Source organism: Labrus bergylta, chromosome 19 (assembly GCF_963930695.1).
Source record: "Labrus bergylta chromosome 19, fLabBer1.1, whole genome shotgun sequence".
In the NCBI taxonomy this organism is placed as follows: Eukaryota; Metazoa; Chordata; class Actinopteri; order Labriformes; family Labridae; genus Labrus; species Labrus bergylta.
In genome coordinates this window covers 23,599,708-23,616,301 of record NC_089213.1, presented here as the reverse complement: position 1 = coordinate 23,616,301, position 16,594 = coordinate 23,599,708, and the positions used below count along the sequence as shown (strand labels likewise).

The 16,594-nt window shown below is 40.2% G+C and overlaps 1 protein-coding gene across 3 annotated transcripts in view; it reads left to right on the top strand.

Annotated features, from left to right (window-relative positions):
- The first annotated feature begins 710 nt into the window (after positions 1-710).
- Positions 711-16,594, top strand: part of kmt2ba (lysine (K)-specific methyltransferase 2Ba) — a 30,040-nt gene continuing 14,156 nt past the window's right edge. For 2 of the 3 annotated variants that reach the window (XM_065948553.1, XM_065948552.1), the window contains exons 1-10: positions 711-1,069; positions 5,247-6,699; positions 6,916-7,082; positions 7,275-7,367; positions 7,787-7,943; positions 12,010-12,286; positions 12,488-12,549; positions 12,681-12,929; positions 13,055-13,149; positions 15,428-16,177. In XM_065948553.1, the coding sequence (XP_065804625.1) occupies positions 767-1,069; positions 5,247-6,699; positions 6,916-7,082; positions 7,275-7,367; positions 7,787-7,943; positions 12,010-12,286; positions 12,488-12,549; positions 12,681-12,929; positions 13,055-13,149; positions 15,428-16,177 (3,606 nt within the window). In that variant the 5' untranslated portion in view covers positions 711-766. The remainder of the gene's footprint in view (positions 1,070-5,246; positions 6,700-6,915; positions 7,083-7,274; positions 7,368-7,786; positions 7,944-12,009; positions 12,287-12,487; positions 12,550-12,680; positions 12,930-13,054; positions 13,150-15,427; positions 16,178-16,594) is intronic. The other variant, XM_065948554.1, reaches the window with a different exon arrangement.

The following is a 16,594-nucleotide window of genomic DNA, read 5'->3' as shown; positions in this document are numbered from 1 at the left end:
ATTTTGACCATTATGAATGACTATCACCAGAAATAGACAATTTAAAACTGCATATTCATAGTATAATAAGTACGGTAGTGTCCTGCTTTTAGGACACCTGCTCCTTCAGGTGAATACATTTATACTACCAGTAGAAGTGATGCATAGTAATAGTTTTAAATAACATTTGCATCTTGACTATTCTTTAGTGTATTGTTAAAATTCAAAGTAGGGGTAAGTACACTACTACATTTTAGGTTTTACTCCTTACATGTATGGTATATCTTAGACTTGAATGTTGAGATTTACACATTTAATCTCTCAGAAATTACTTTGCTATGGTTTTGAAAAACTACTTCAAACTGCAGTTTGAATTAGTGTAATATATTAAGCAACATAATATATATATATATATATATATATAAAACTTGTAATATTCATTGTTTACATTATAATGTATTGCAACTTTTACCAAAGTAGGTGATCTGAATATTTCTAAAACTACTCTGTTGTTGCCAAAATTATGTGTTCAGGTTTTATGCATTTTATTTCATGAACAAGAATTGTAAAAACAATTTTGATAAGAGAGAGATTTTGTATGCAGTAGAAGTCGCGCAGTGTTTCGGATCGGAGAGCGTCAAGTGTCGACGAAGTTCGTTTTCCCATGATGCATCTGTGTTTCCACTCTATCTCGCGCCTTTGCCTCTGCGCAGTCCATCTTGCTCTCTTCATATCGCTGCTGTCAGCCTCTGCTGCCAGCGCGCCGTCCGTGTTGTTGTAGTAAATAATGGCGGCATCGGGAGGCGGATTATCACCTCCCGCTACCGTCGCGGGCTTGAGCACACTAGCTCCGGCCAAGGCTCGTTTCCCCGGTCGACCATGCACGGCTCGAAGCAGGCTGCGGTCGGAGAAACGTTCCAGACGCGGAAGGCTAGGCTCGGACGATGGGGAGCTGGCTGACGGAGGGCCGAGGCCCGTAAACATCGGTTTAGCGTTGAGCGAGGACCCGTCCCTGCTGCGCCTGCTCGGGGTGGCGGAGAAGCACAGCCGGCAGAGAGAAGCGGGGTTCGACTCCAGCAACAGTGAGGAGGTGAATAAGCTAACTATAGCATGTCAGCTACACGGGTTACGTTTCGCTATATGGAGCACTTGGATGCATTTCATTTCAAATAGCAACATTGAAAACTATTTGTGTATTACTTAATAAAAACATTTAAGCTAATGTAGAGCTAGTTAGGGGGAACTTATCCAGCGAACACTTAATCATTGTAGCTAGTCGTGTTCCTGCAGGCTATGTTTAAGATTGGTTGGTGGGCGAATGTTTCCAGTCTGCCGCCTCTTCAGATATTAATAGTTGATAACCTGATTTAAATTGTCTATATCAGTGCTGTAAGTTGAAACAGCCATATATTTAAAGAGATCAGTGTCCGCACAGCTGTGTTTGTTTGCAGCGGAAGAGCGGAAACTTTGGCGGTATGATAACAATCGTGAACGGGTGTTTGTTGTAGAAACCGGGAAATGTCTTTGTTTTTATCCCCAACTCAACATTTTGTTTGTTGAGATCAATTCATCCCACATACAGACTATCAATCTTGTCGTTGTTTAAACGTCGCTGTGACTTAACCTGGAGATGACTCTCTCCACGTTGGAGCGGTCAGCTGACTGCTCGGTGTTTTGAACGTCAGAATAACAAAGTGGGATGCTAAAGGACAAGAAACATCAACGTTACTAGTTACAAAAAAGATGCAGAAATTGGACCATCCACTCATCATCTCTTCCAGTATCTAACTTTTCTTAAAACACACGTCAGTACAGTCTATGTTTACAAATATTCACCTCCACCATCACACATATCTCCAATTTTCATATTCAGGGTTTAGAGGTTAAGTGGTTTGAAAGGTTAAGCTAAAAAATTCAAAAGGTTTTCCTACCTTTTTACAATTGTTTTTAGAAAAGCAGCATAGTTTAAGCATGCCAGTGGTCTGGCATAAGTGGAACAAGCAGAACATTATTGCTTGCTTAAATTTTCAATCCAAATGGATGAAGATTAACATGCTTGGGGCGGCAGTAGTAGCTGTCTGTAGGGACTTGGGTTGGGAACCAGAGGGTCGTTCTCGTGCGGACCAAAAATACAGAACCTGTTCTGGTAGCTGGAGAGGTGCCAGGGCACTTCCCGAGTACTACTGATGTGCCATTGAGCAAGGCTCCGAACCCCCCACCTGCTCTGGTGCGCTGAGCGTAGCAGCCCCAGACTCTGACATCGCTCCACTAATGCATATCCACATGTCCTGTTTGTGCATGGGTGTGACGTGGGCCTATTTGTGTGAGAAGCATGTCTCTAAATAACGGAGTGTAAACCAGAATTACCGTAATTAAGTATTTCAGAATTAAAAAAAAAAAAAAATGAATTGAGGGTTGTTGTTAGACATACAGTGTTTGAGGGATGGTGTGATTGTGAAGTGGATTGATGTAGTCTTAAATTACTGTAATTGTTATTTTACTTTTACAAAAGCTCATAATGTAACCTGATAGTGGAAACGTTAATAGTTAGATTATTGTTTATTATCTTCTGATACTGTATCGATTAACGAAAACACTGTATTTATTTTTTAATATTGCCAAATATTTAATATATCACAATATTTTCAGTTTTAAACGATGTAACATACCATATTTTATTGCCAGAGTGAAATACAAAGTTCAGTTTATTAGACCCACCTAATTATTTTTTACTTGTATTCAGAAAGTAATGCTGTAGTTTTTCTAGACCATCAAAGACTACATCTAGCAAGAGGCATACAAAGACATATTTGACCAACGAGCAAAGACTTGAATCTGCAGCACAGTATAGGAACTAGTGTGTCATTGACTACCAAGTCGGTCTGCTTTAAACCCATGCAAGACAGGATTCTGATAATGATATAATGCCAAATCGGATCTCATCATATTATTTAATCTTCCGAGCAGGGGGTTTAGTGTCTGACATCAGTCAAAATTCACTGACGCAATCCCTTTGGAGTGGACTGTAACAGAATCACATGGCCCGGGCTTAAGCTTGTGGGTGCTTCTCAACTGGAGTACCACACGTCACTCAGTGCATCTCTGCATCTCGCACTTGTGTGCCCTTAAGTGCTTTTGAATGGACTCTCATGTTGATGAATATTTGGAGCTGTTACTTTTGCCCATGACGATGGATGTGAGTTATTAAAGATGAGGTAGGCTTTTGTTTTGCTTTAGTGAGACATCTTCAACTTGACATGTTTCTGAATGAGAGGTTGCTGGATGCATGCTTTGCTTCAAAGTGTCTGTAAACTTATGTAGAAATTAAGTATGAATTGTTATCACTCTTTCAGGGTACATGAAGCTTACTTAACAATTGCAGTTTGGCTGAAGTGCTCCTCTAATTAACTAAAGATAAAATATTGCATATATCATTCAGTGTACTGTATCTCACAGTTCTAGAGATGGTGAATAGGTAGTGAGCCCGGTGAATTTTGTTGTTTTTAATTGTTGACTCATATATTGAAACCAAAATCTGCTTGGTTTGTTGCCTCAGCAGCACACTGATGCAACACTGTAGTAAGAGTAAAGAGCTTTGACTGTTACTGCAGCAGCAGGGACAGTACCTGATAATCCATCTATGGACTCAGAAATGGGAGGGAGTTGAAAAAAGAAAGTAGATGTTTGCGTTCTCACCAAGGGATGTATGGTTGTATCAGTTGACTCGGTATCTACCGATAGCTTCCTTGTTGACATCAGCAAATAACGTGGTATACACTGTAGGTCAGAAGCCTTTTTGTTTTTTGCATCAATTTAATGCTGGCAAGCTAGTATATCTAACTGCTAATTCAGAGAATGTTTCTTGTTGGGTAGAAGAAGAAGTCATCAGTTGTACAAACTCTGATTCATCTTCATGGTCAAACGTGAAAACGTCAGGTGTGTGGGAGTCTAAGATCAGCAACATTTAATATGTATGACATGTTCAAGTGAAGAATTATGAAAAGAAACACAATGGTATTGGAATCGTAAATCGGCTAAATTGTTATATTAATCATTGTTATTGGCCAGTGAAGTCTAATGTAAGGTTTGACTTTCGATTGAAAAGTTTCTGTAAGCGCTGACATTTTTACAATTTCTTTAAATATTAATGATGAAAGTATTTCATATTTGGTACATTGCTTTGTTTTCCTTTTTTTTCTCAGATTGATGACCGCCAATATTAGCCAAATCAAGAAAATCAAGAAACATATTTTAAACCATAATCGGGATGTAAAGCAGAACACAGACATTGGCAGCTATAAGGGCAGGGTTTGATAAGGAAACAAAAACATTTTATTATCAATATTGCTTTTTATTTTGACTGTCGAAATGTAAATCTCATCAGATCAATTAAAATAAATCTAGATTGTGACACGGTAAATTTAAGATCAGCGACATGACTTAATCTGTTTCTCAACATGCATTATGATGGAAAATACGCACACAGACATGTGTCTATGCACCTGAAACTTAATCACTGTTGTTGATTTAATCACAATATACTCATGAGAGAAAGTAGTTAGTTGTTTAATTACAGGGCTCAACACAAACTTTAAAAGTGATGAGTAGAAAAACCACATCCCCTCCCTCTGTAATTTTTACTCACCTGTTTAATTTGAGTATTTAGGATAGTATGCTTTTATATATCAAACTCAAATATGATGCAAGTTATTTTCAAATCTTTATTACTGTCTAGACTAAACTCTTTAAAGTTTAAGTTTCATTTGAAAAAAAAAGACACAAATTTATGAAAATGTATTTTTAATCAGGACAAAATCCCTCCCTCCTTTCCAGTCTTAGAAAACAAGTATATGGCAGCTGTTTTCTTGATCTTTACAGAACTAGCAGGTCACTTGTTGGTTGTATCCAAGACTTATGCAAACATTTATCTTGTTTATTTTCTTCCTTAATAAGACAGTTGGCACTGATGGCAGCCAAATGAAGCCAAAGGAAAATAATCGGAGGACAATTTGTCATATTTGTAGCCCATGACAAACTGGCAACTGATACCGACTTTTTCTTATCCTCTTCAGAAGTGCTTTTTTATCTTGGCTAGCAAACATCATTTTTTAAACGGCCAGTTAAGCTTTAAGGTTTATCTTGGTGCAAGGATACGGTTTTGTGTTTTTTTAGCAGGTTGTGTACAGCATCCCTATCTTTATTAATAAATGTCCAGATACTGCATTAACACCAAGCTAACGGTTGTTTTTGTCTGTATTTGTCTCCAGGAGGAGGATTTCACTGGATTTGGGACCTCGTCCGTTCGTCCACAGAGATCTTCTGGCACTGTTCCCCAGTCTTCTCCTCTAGGAGCTTCAGATTGCTCTCCTGGAAAACCTCTTATTGGAAAAATTATACCCAGGACCCCAAAACCAGCTCTGATTGGAAAAATTGTCCCTAATGTCCAAGAAGAGGGCCATGACGTAAAAGACATTGAAATACCAAAAGTGGTCAATAAACTGCGAGGCAAGCAGGTAGATCGCACTGCAGCAGAGCAGGCTTCAGGTAAACTTAGCAGCACAAAGTCAGCTGACTTTGTCAGGAAAGCAGGAAAATCAGCAGGCTCTCGCAGCTTGAAAAACCAAACCACCGCAGCAGTTGAGCTGATTAGCACTCAGACAGCAGTCATTGGCCACGATAAAGCTTCTACAGTCAAAGAAAGAGGCGAGGTGTCAGAGGACTCCGGCACGGACCAATCACAGTCTCGGAGAGCCGTGAAATGCAGGAGGGGCTTTCCACTGGGGCACGCTAGACACACATCTCAAGCAGTTGCTCTGTCCTTTCCCAAACGGAACCGTAAGAGGACGGCTAAGGGAATGGCTACTTCACCTGAGGCAGGTGCACAGAGCGGGGAGGAGGAGGAGGAGGAGGCGGCGATGCCCCTGAAATGTAAAGCTACAGATTCCCCATCAAAAAGAACGCACAAAAGAGGACGCCGATCTTTGTTTGGGCACAGGCGGAAGCAGTTGAAGGACGGTCCACTCATTAAGTACCCCAAAGTAGCTCGCAATCGCACTAAACGCGTTTTTTACGCCTACGTAGCAGAGCCCATTCCAGGCACAGAGACCCCTGATGGGCAGCTACATGGTCCGAGTACTACTCCATCACATGGTGAGACGAGCTTATTTCCTGAACAAGTCCAGCCGAGCTCAAACAACTCCTTTACCACGGTAACGAGCGGACGATCCTCACGCGTTATAAAAGCTCCAAAGAGGTTCTTGGACGAAGAAATGATTCCATTTCCAAAAGGTTCTCTGTCAACATACCTGAAGAGTCAAAAGAAAGAGGACGGAAAACCAAGTCCATCATGTCAGGAGTCAACCTATGACGACAGCTCGCTGCTGTCGGACAGTGACTCTGAGTCTGAGGTTGAGAGTCCGTCTGCTGTGACAAAGTTCCCATTAAAGCCAAGCCCGGGCACAAGCCACCTCGAGATCTACAGGAACCTCAAGAAACTCACCTTGAAACTCGCTGAGAAAAAGAAAAGCCAGCCAATCCCTCAGGGAGATGACACACAACCTGCAGAGGGTTTGACCTCTAATGTCAAGAAGAGGCGGAGGTCCAAGGTCATGGTGGAGGAGATGGACTCTCCCGGTGTTGTGAGGAGACTCGCCATCGTGGTGAACAAGGACGTGCAAGCATCTTCACATATGCCATTGGGAGACAAAGGCGACAACAGCTGTAAGGATTTTCTTTGATATTAGTGTTTAATCTTTTACAACATCTCTCCTGGATTATCATTGAAATGTTATTTGATCTTAATTAGACTCAAATATTATGTTCAAGTTAAACTTGTTGAAATAAGGTTTTATTTAATCAGCAGATACGTCTACATCGTCTACATTTGTTGGGGGTTGTATAAAAGACTTTGTTTATTTTTGCTTTTTTTTGGTGCAGGTGAAGCAAGAAGTGAAACCGGGGACAGTCATGAAGTGTTGGAAGTTAGCGGACTCAGCCATCGGATCGGTCTCAGTGGAGCTAATAAGACGATGCTCCACCTGCTGAAGAAAGCAAAAGTCCAACTCTTCAAGATTGATCAGCAGAAGCAGCTGAAGTTGTCGCAGGTAAGAAGCTGAGGTTAAATCTGCCCGATGTATAAAGAGTCTTAGTGCTTAAAAACTTCAAAGATAAGTATGATTATTATTTTTAGTCTGAACTTTAATCAGAAAGCAAATAGCTACTTCGGTTGATTGGGAAAGTTGTATTAACATCTCTAACTTTAAACTTTTATTTTCTTTCATTGTCTTGACCAATAGTTTGGCTCCAAAGAAACACTGGTACCAGTGAGTGGAAGAAGGAGGAGGAGGAGGAGACGAGTTGGCATATCACCCAAAGATGACAGTCCACAGGTAATCAACATTTCATGTCAAAATAAGTGTTTGAGTTTTTATCTTTCCTGAGAATCCCCACCAGTGCCTTTGTTTGTGTTTGCTGAGCTCATGGGAATAAGTACACAGGATAATTGTCTCTTGGGCCTTTAGACTCCAACATACAGGAAAACATTTTTTTTTCTTAAATAAGACATGCAACTCCAATATCAGTTTTTATGTACTAAACAGGAAACAGAAAAAAATAAGTATTTATTGTTTTTGGGATCTGTTAATGTAAAGATTACACAACATAAAGGGTAGATTGTGCAATAGCACTTTTTATCTTTTTGTCGTCATAAGAAATTCATTGGGAGGTTGTTTTTCCTAGTTTCTATAGCTGTTTTTAACTGTTTTCTTTTTTTAAGCTCACAGATTTTTTTGTGTCTGTTTGTGTGCAGGAGCAGCCACTAGGCGGTCCTAGGATCAAACATGTCTGTCGTGCAGCAGCTGTGGCTTTGGGGCAGCCCCGTGCAATGGTGCCTGATGATATTCCCAGACTTAGTGCCCTGCCACTACATGAGAGGGAGGGCATCACCTTTTCTCCTGCAACAGAAGGTACAGAGCACCTGTGTGTCCTTGTTTATCAGTAGAATGTAGTTTTTCTTTGTCTACACCAACGAAGGCAGAGAACTTCAGGTCATTTCACATTGCCCTGTTTATGTGCAATGGTTTTCCATAACAGCGACGTGTAAATCTCAAGTTGTTGGTCTTCATGGCACACCTCTTTTGCCTCTACAATCCAATAACACTCGCTGAAATCACACACTAGGACAGCAATATAACTGAGCTGTTTAGTCGTGAAAAAATATGGAGTTGTCAAGATGGCTGTGGTGGAATCTCTGTGTTAGAGCTTAAAGTACTCTGGCGTGAGGCTGTGAGGGGAAGAGAATTAAAATAAACACATGTGGAAATGTATATTGGATAGCTTGATCAAGTTCAACTAAATCGCAAGAAACACAGCTCACATTCACCCTAACTAATGTTACTAGCCAATCAGAAACAGAGTAGGCGGGTGTCTGGCAACACTAGAACTGAGGGACCTAGTGATGTAGCATGTTATGCTAGGCGCTGCCTAGGCACATTTCCAGCCGATATGATCGTCATTTAAGACAAATGAACTACGTGATCGATCTCCCTCACTCTGTACCCCTCAGACATGTCGCAGGTCTTTATACTCTGCAGGTGACCAGAGAGAAAGAGAGAGACGTCCGCCCTGGGTCTTTTATTTAATTTCATTTATTTTCCCGTTTTGTGCAGCTGCTTGCTGCAGATGTGGTTATCTCTTGGTTTTGCTGCATGTTGATAAGAAGCCTCCCCGCATGAGGGTCACCTGTTGTGATAACAGGATCGCAAGTGAAACTAATTAAAACAAGTGTTTTTGTTATGTTGCACAGAACCCCCGAAAGCCAATCGGTGCATTCAGTGCAAACCCAGAAAAAATAATAATAATAAGAACACATCTTTACTACATGACCAAGCGTCAGAAATAAATCACATTCTGGATTATGTTTAAATGTTTATGTTTTCCATTCGTACATATGCAGAAACAAACCAAAATAATGGCAAACTAAATTATACATTAGCCACACAGAACACTTTTTTCTGTGTGAAAAAAACATTCTGCAGGGCTGGAATAAACACACTACGTCTCTCCAGTCCACATGTTTATAAAATGATTTTATTCAAGTGTGTTCACATCATTGTGTGAACATGTATCTGATGAACACTAGGAGAACACACAAGAGAATTGAAATCGACACTAAAGGATAAAAAGATTAGATCACAGTGTTTCCCCTAGGTTTACAGTTTTGGGGGGGTGGGGACAAGCCGACATGCTGACACGACAACACGACGACTTGAAGGAATCTTGGTGTTCATGTGTTACTTTTATTGACAGACGTCCTTTTCTTTTGGAAAGGTATCCTTAAATGACTTCTTTCCCTGATTTCCGACTATATCCATTATCCTATCTCTACAATAAAGGCACAAAAAGCCCAAAAAATAAATCTTAAAAAAAATAAGATAATAATAAAATATATATTTACTTGACCTTCAGGGGGGTGGGGGTGGGGGGGCAGGCCACCCCCCCCCCCCCCCCCCCCAATATAATGGTAGGGGAAACACTGGATCATAATTATAAAGTTGTGATCATAATTATAAAGATTAGATTATAATTATAAAGGGATAAGTTGGTGCAGAAAAACCGCAGGTCGGACTTGAACCCAGGCCTTCTGCTTGGAGCACCATAGCCCCTATAAATGGGATGGACCTAACTGCTAGGCCACCAGCGTCAATCATAACCACGTGTGTAGCCTATAATGAAAAAAAGCAGGTAAACAATACATAATTGAGATCAAGTGTGACTGTGTGTGAGATTAATTGTGCCTTAAGATAGTTAAAGACAGTCATGGTTCAGTGACGAGTAGAATAGTGTAATATAAACTATCATGTTTCTTTGGAGGACCTGAACAATGATCCATTCTGTGACACAGAATCCATGAGTCAATCTGAACTGCACTGTGTGATCTGTTACACATCTAGAAAATACTGTTCTATTCCACAATGACGTCAAAGTCAATTTTTCCTTCTCACTACAAATAAAACACACAAACACCTTGTTGTAAAACTTCCAGCTCAAAGCCCATATGTACATGTAAACAACAGTCGCCAGAAACCCTCGAACAAATAGAACCAAACATGTAAGATTGGAATGTGCAAAGGTAGCTAATGTACTAGCTTACACCGATACACAAGCTAATGTTAGCATTGGGTTGATATGACTACATATATGGTTTCATATTTGATGAAGACAAACAATCTGCCCACATCAAAACAAAACTCACATGTCCAACACTCTGCCATAACACTCTCGATAATGAAAGTTGTCCACATTTCATAACCGTGCTTCTGCATGAACCGTACTGCGCCAAAGCATAGCTCTTCCAAGCATACCAGGAGGGCCAAGGAAGTGAACCGTGCTTCAGCGCAGATCGGAGTACTCACACTAGTCAAACGAGCTGGACTTTAGGTGTGAAGCGTGCTTGGGCACGGTGCGGATTGCCTTGTGTGAGTGCGCCTTAAGATTGAAGTTGCTGGATTTTAGCAATTTTTTGCTAAAGTCTGGTAGTTTCCATTAATACTGCAGCATCAATTGTTGCCTCTGTGTAGTTGGACTTACTCCCACCTTCTAGTAGTCAGGATCAACATCATTCATTCACAGAATGGCTGTAAAAAAGTAAACAACTTGATAACATTACCATCTTCCAGGTAGGTTTTTTTTATAATCTCATTCATCTGTTCCAACTTCATTGGCATTGTCCAGAGCTAATTTATATTCTGCCATTTCTTTATTGGCAAAACTACTCTGCTAGTTTATTATGATGAAAACGTTCACCAGCTAAAACTTTCTTAAATGCTGCCATGGTGATGCCACTGCAGCAGTAACAAACACAGCGTAAAAATTATGAGAATTTTTAGCAAACATAATCTGCTGAGCACAAAAACAAAAAAATAAATATATATATATATATATTAGAAAACCTGCTCTTATTAGCTCAATGTAGTTGTAATACAAATACTTAAAAATACACAAAAATATCTTTTGTCACACACAGATTAGCCACCGCTGTTGGAAAGCTTTACCCAACACTGGTCGAGTGAGCATCACTCAGTATGAGGTGAGGAAGTGCCGCTTGGCCGCTTGACAAATGAACACATTAAGTGCTGGTAGGAAAAAAAAACTGATCTTTACACAAGATTATTCAAGCTACCGTCTTCATTGTGATTATGACAGCCATCACCTCTCAGTAATGTGTTTCTGTCTGAAGTTGCTTAGGGCCAGCTGGCATTAAAATACTCCCATTGGGGGTTGCAAAGACCCCCAGGGGAATCAAGGGATTACAGTTTCAAATGTATTTCCTGGTGTTTTCTAATTAACAAGAAGTCAAAGAATCAGTGTATTTGTCCGAGACCTCTGATGTGTTCATGCATTCACCTAACTTGATTCTAGAGTGACTCTTCGGCTTTGTTCAGACTGGTTTCCAGACTATTTAGGAAGCCTTGACAGGAAAAAATAAAAAAAAACAGTACTGTGACATATACTTATATATAGCTTATTCAGAGCCACATGTTTTCTCTAAAAAAAAAAATGTCTCACTCTGTACACACTGGCTGATCAAATTTGATTTGAGAGTCAAGTACACAAGCTTCATTCATCACTGATGTTTTTCTGGTTTGGTGGAGTTCTGAAATGCAAAATGATGGAACTCCCATTTCTCTTTCATAATACTTCTTTATCACAGAAACCCAGGCTGCTAGGCTGGAGATGTCTGGACACACAAAGCAGATATGATCACGCTGCAGACAGCGTTGTTTTGATTGCAGTCTGAACAAAGCAATTTCCTCAGGCAGCCAGTAGTAACTGGTAGCTGTAGTAGTCAGGTTTGCTTGTTAGCGGATTAACAGTAAATTAGCATATACACTTCTCCAATCACAGGAGCCTTCCTGCAGTCTGAATAGTAAGTTCAAATGTGTCTGCCCCACATCACAGGTACTTAATAATAATGTCTGTGTATATAAATGTTGTTGCTCTCTACCCATCCTCTCCATCTCTCGCTTGCAGATGTGGCCGATGATGACGATGACATCGCTGATCAGGGCAGGGCTCAGTGGGTTGTCTCTCAGGAGAGCATCCGGAGGAGGGGGCGAGGAAGGGGAAGGGGAGTCGGCCACAAGTTCAAGAAAAGGAAGATCCTAAATCAGTTTATTCCCGGAGGACTCCGCTCCCGACGCTGTGGTATCTGCGAAGGCTGCTTGGTAGAGGAGGACTGCGCCGAATGTGTCAACTGTCTCGACAAACCCAAGTTCGGGGGGCCAAACACCAAGAGACAGTGTTGCATGTAAGTTGGTTTAATAAAAGCTACAGTCCTCCTGATTGATGTGATGCTGTCAACAAAATTCATATATTTTAAAATAGAAAATCTTTAAAAATGCTTTCAATTCAAAACCAGATAAGGAAAACAAGTTGATAGTCAACACATTCATAGATGTCTGCTCATGGACTAATAATCTAATTAAACTCTTGATTATTTTTTCCTTAGATACAAAAAGTGTGCCCGGATTGAGAAAGCAAAGATGGAGCGCTTCATCAAACCACTGAAACGTAAGTCTCTAATTAGATGTTCCTGCTCTTGTTTAATTCTAAAACTATTTTTAAGTTAACTGTAATAAAACCCCAAATCCAAATGGTTTGTCATAGACTGCTTAATAAATCATGCGGCCCTTCTTTCTCAGTCAAGGCGAGGCGAACGTCAGGCTCTGATTCCAGCAGTGAGAATGCAAACTGGATCTCTGGAGGAGCGGGAGAGGGATCGTCTTCAGTGGCTCCTGGGGTCAGAAAACACTCCTTGCGTAACATCAAACCCCGCTCATACAGCAACCTGCTGAAGTCTGAATCTGAAGAAGAAGAGGAGGAAGAGGAAAAGCAGGCAAAGGCAGAAAAACCCACCGTCAAGTCAGATGTTACTGCCGCTAGCAACAAAGGTAACTTAAGTGTAACTAACATTGGATTTACAGCAATAGTTGTAATATGTCATGGCAGTGCTGTTGGAAGTAAAAAATGTGTCTTAAATCCATTTCTCTTCTTTTTCGTGATCTTGGCACTAAAGATTTCGGATCACTGCCTGACAACCTTCTACCTGAGACCGTGAAGCATCGCAGGCCTTTCCCCAGAGCTCCCGCCGGCAGACCCAGAGCTATCAAGGTAAAACCTCCAGCAGATTACCCCTTCGCCTTCATTATACCTCTGTATCAAACCTGGGTCAAATATTTGTTTGGAAAATGTTTTCTAGATGTTGTCAATTTAAAAACAACAACACACACAGCCAAATCGGTGAATTATTATTTAAAAAAGGACCATTTTGAGTTTAAGTGACAGGTCAATGATAAAGACAACAAACACCTCAACCATTTCCAACTTGGCCCAGGTCTGTGTATCACTTATTTTCTTCTCAAATGTAAAATTTGTTTGAGTATTTTTATATCAACTTTCACATTCAGCCTCTGCTAATCTTCTGTCTCTTAAGTTTCCTCTTCATGTATCACATCTGATCTACATTTTTACCAAATTCATGATAAAATAAAGCACAGTTATCTTTGAATCAAACACCAAAATCAGGCTAACTGCACAGTATGTCCTCACTTTTTTAAAATTAAATCAAAGAATATAAAACAAGAATAGGAAGCCAAAAATCAAAAAATACATTTAGACGAAAGAAAATTAAAAATCCTTATGAAACTACGTGTACATAATAATATATTTAAGACATTTACAGTTTTCCCTACCTAAAGTTATTTTTTTGCCGTCAAATAACGCTGACATGAAGTAAATACTTTCAAACAATCCATCGGTGAAATGAACTACCGCTTACTTTACATTTGTTAACGTGAATCCAAAGAAATATTCAGTGATCATGTGTTTTATAGAATCATTTTAAAGAAATGTAACCAATGATAATAGTTCCAGTTAGTGAAAAGTCAACTTTAATATTCCACAGATCATCAGTCAAATCCACCACTGCTTTCTAACACTAATAATTGACATGTTTGGCTTGTCATAACCAAGATGAAGTGAACATTTAGGCTCTGCTGGCTGATTCTTCTGCTTCTTTTTGTTGGCATGAACATTTGACTTCTTCATACCTTGTCAAGGATCTTGACTTCTTCCTGATTAGATTCTAAGTGCTCCTGCAGCATGGCGCTGGCTTTTCACTGCTGATGCTGCATTGCATGTATCGTCTACTTTTCTAAATGCCAAAGTCCTCTTATTTATGTAAAAACGCTGCTTCAAGTGTTGAGTTTATCTCCATCTGTGTTTGTTGGTTTTGAATTGGCACAGTTGGTTTTGTCACCTCATTCAGCGATACATCTTTAAATCTAAAACCCCTTTGTCACAGCATCTGTCCACTCATCTGTGTTTCACTCGATGATTTGCAATGCCTCCATCCTACTAGTCCCAAAGCATCTATAGAGGAAGCCGCCATACATTGATGTCGACATAAAAACAAGTGTAAACAACGACATGTGATCAACAAGCACTTTTCATGATCATCTAGGAGAGCTTCTCTTTTTGTTAGCTGTAGGTGCACACTGCTCACTCACTACAGTGCAGGAGTGCAAATGTTTTTGAGAAAAGTGTTTGCATGAATGCATCACTCATGCATCTTTAAAAATGGCACATAAAAATACCTGCGTGCATGTGTATGCTAAACTTGTAGACATACTGTACTTTGTGTGCATGTGTCCTGATTTGTGTTGTGGCAGTTTGCTTATTTCCTCTGTGGAGCTTTTGTGCACAAAGGAGATGGATGAAAGTTGTTGTAGGCAAAATATTTCTGTAAATTTCCTCCAAAAAAACAACAAACTATAACACTGGAAAAACATGTATAGTGAAAGCAGATTGCTAAAGAAAAGTGGCAAAAGTTACTGTTTAAAAACAAACCAAGAGAACAGAAATATATGTTGTACCATTATTCTTTCTCTGTGTTGTACCAACAGTCAGTACATGTGATCAACCGCTTATCTGTTTCTCACGGGGTAATGATCCATACGAGAGTAGACACAAGAGATGTCAGCCTTTTCAATAACTAAGAATATGACAGCAGAGGTACCACTAAATCTGAAAAGTCTTTACTTATAAAACCCCTTGAGATGGTGTCATTTGGGTCCAAAATATAATACTGATTGTTTTATTTTTTTCATCTACTTATCTTTGAAGCAGAGAAATGCAAAGTTTACTTATCTGTACATTTACTCCAGACAACACCTCTGTGTTTATTTCTATTGCTGCTGAATGCGTTTACTTAATTTTCTTCACTCCTTCCTGCTTTTTTCCCACGCTAACACGTTACTTTCAAACAGTGCTTCTCCCCTGTCCTGTCACTTTGGCTGCTGCCGGTCGCCGTCTGTGCATGTCACTAGAATCAGTTTTATCTTTTGGAACGTATGGTGCTGGTTGGCTTAGGCAGTCCCCTCCTTCGCAGGAACAGGCGAACATGGAAGAGATGGAGCCCAGAGACACTTTCCCAGACTCCGGCCTGTCCAGGAGCCCAATGCCGAAGCTGCAGCGGCAGCTACGAATACACTTACACCGTCTGCCTGATTCTGTGCTGCAGTGTTTGGATCAGTGTGCTTCAAAGTCCCATCCAATATTGTCCCAGCTTTTAACACAATATGCTGTTTCAAATTCATCACATCCCGCAACAGAACTGTCCCCCCCTGTCCTGCATCCCGCTTCTCCACTTTCACCAACAGACTCTGCTCAGACATCTCTGCTGTTACGTTTGCACCGTTTGCCCGAGTGTGTGAAGCAGTCAACTTTTGATTTGCACAAATCTAAATCCTCATCATCACAACAGCTCCAGTCTGCACAGCACACATCTCTGACAGAGTCAACGATGTGTTTGAAGGGCGATCCAGAGGTGCAGAACCCAGATGACGCTAACATAGATAACATGGTGTACAATGCTGTGAATGTTCTGTCTCACATTGCAAATCCACACTCAGAGTTACAGGAGGGCAGGCAAGAGGACCAGGATGCAGAAGAGGATCGGCCCGAAGAGGAGGATGAAGAATCTATAAACGAGACAGTGCTGCAAACATCTCACACACACTATGTCCTTCGTTCTCAGAATCCTGCAGAATGTGCAGCGACTACCCCGACAGGGGTAACTAACGGATTTCCCCAAAAGGGCCTGTCGCAGAACAAGTACAAGATCCGTGTTGACTTCAAGGTGAGTCCATCCACAATTGTTGTGTGGCAGTCTTATACTTTGCATATGAGCTTGATCGAGAATTACTTCACAGCAAAAGTGTTGTAAACTGACAGTCAAAATCTCTGTCGACAGATGTCAAGATTCTATTGAAATTAACATTTCAGGAAATCTGGACGTAAAAAAAAAGATATGAATGAGGATACTTTAAAAATCTAGTTCTTCATGATTGTTTCACTCACTGCAGCTTTAATGATCTAAGTCTGGCTTGAAGTCCTGTAGAAAAGATGTTTTTTCAGGGTTATTGATTTCTTTATTTTCTTAAATTAAAAGCAGGTGTTACAAATGTGATTGTATGTGTTATATTAAAGTGTTCTTCATTATCCAGTTAAAGTTTTAAATACAATACTGGTGAATAAATTAAACATGTTGCTGACC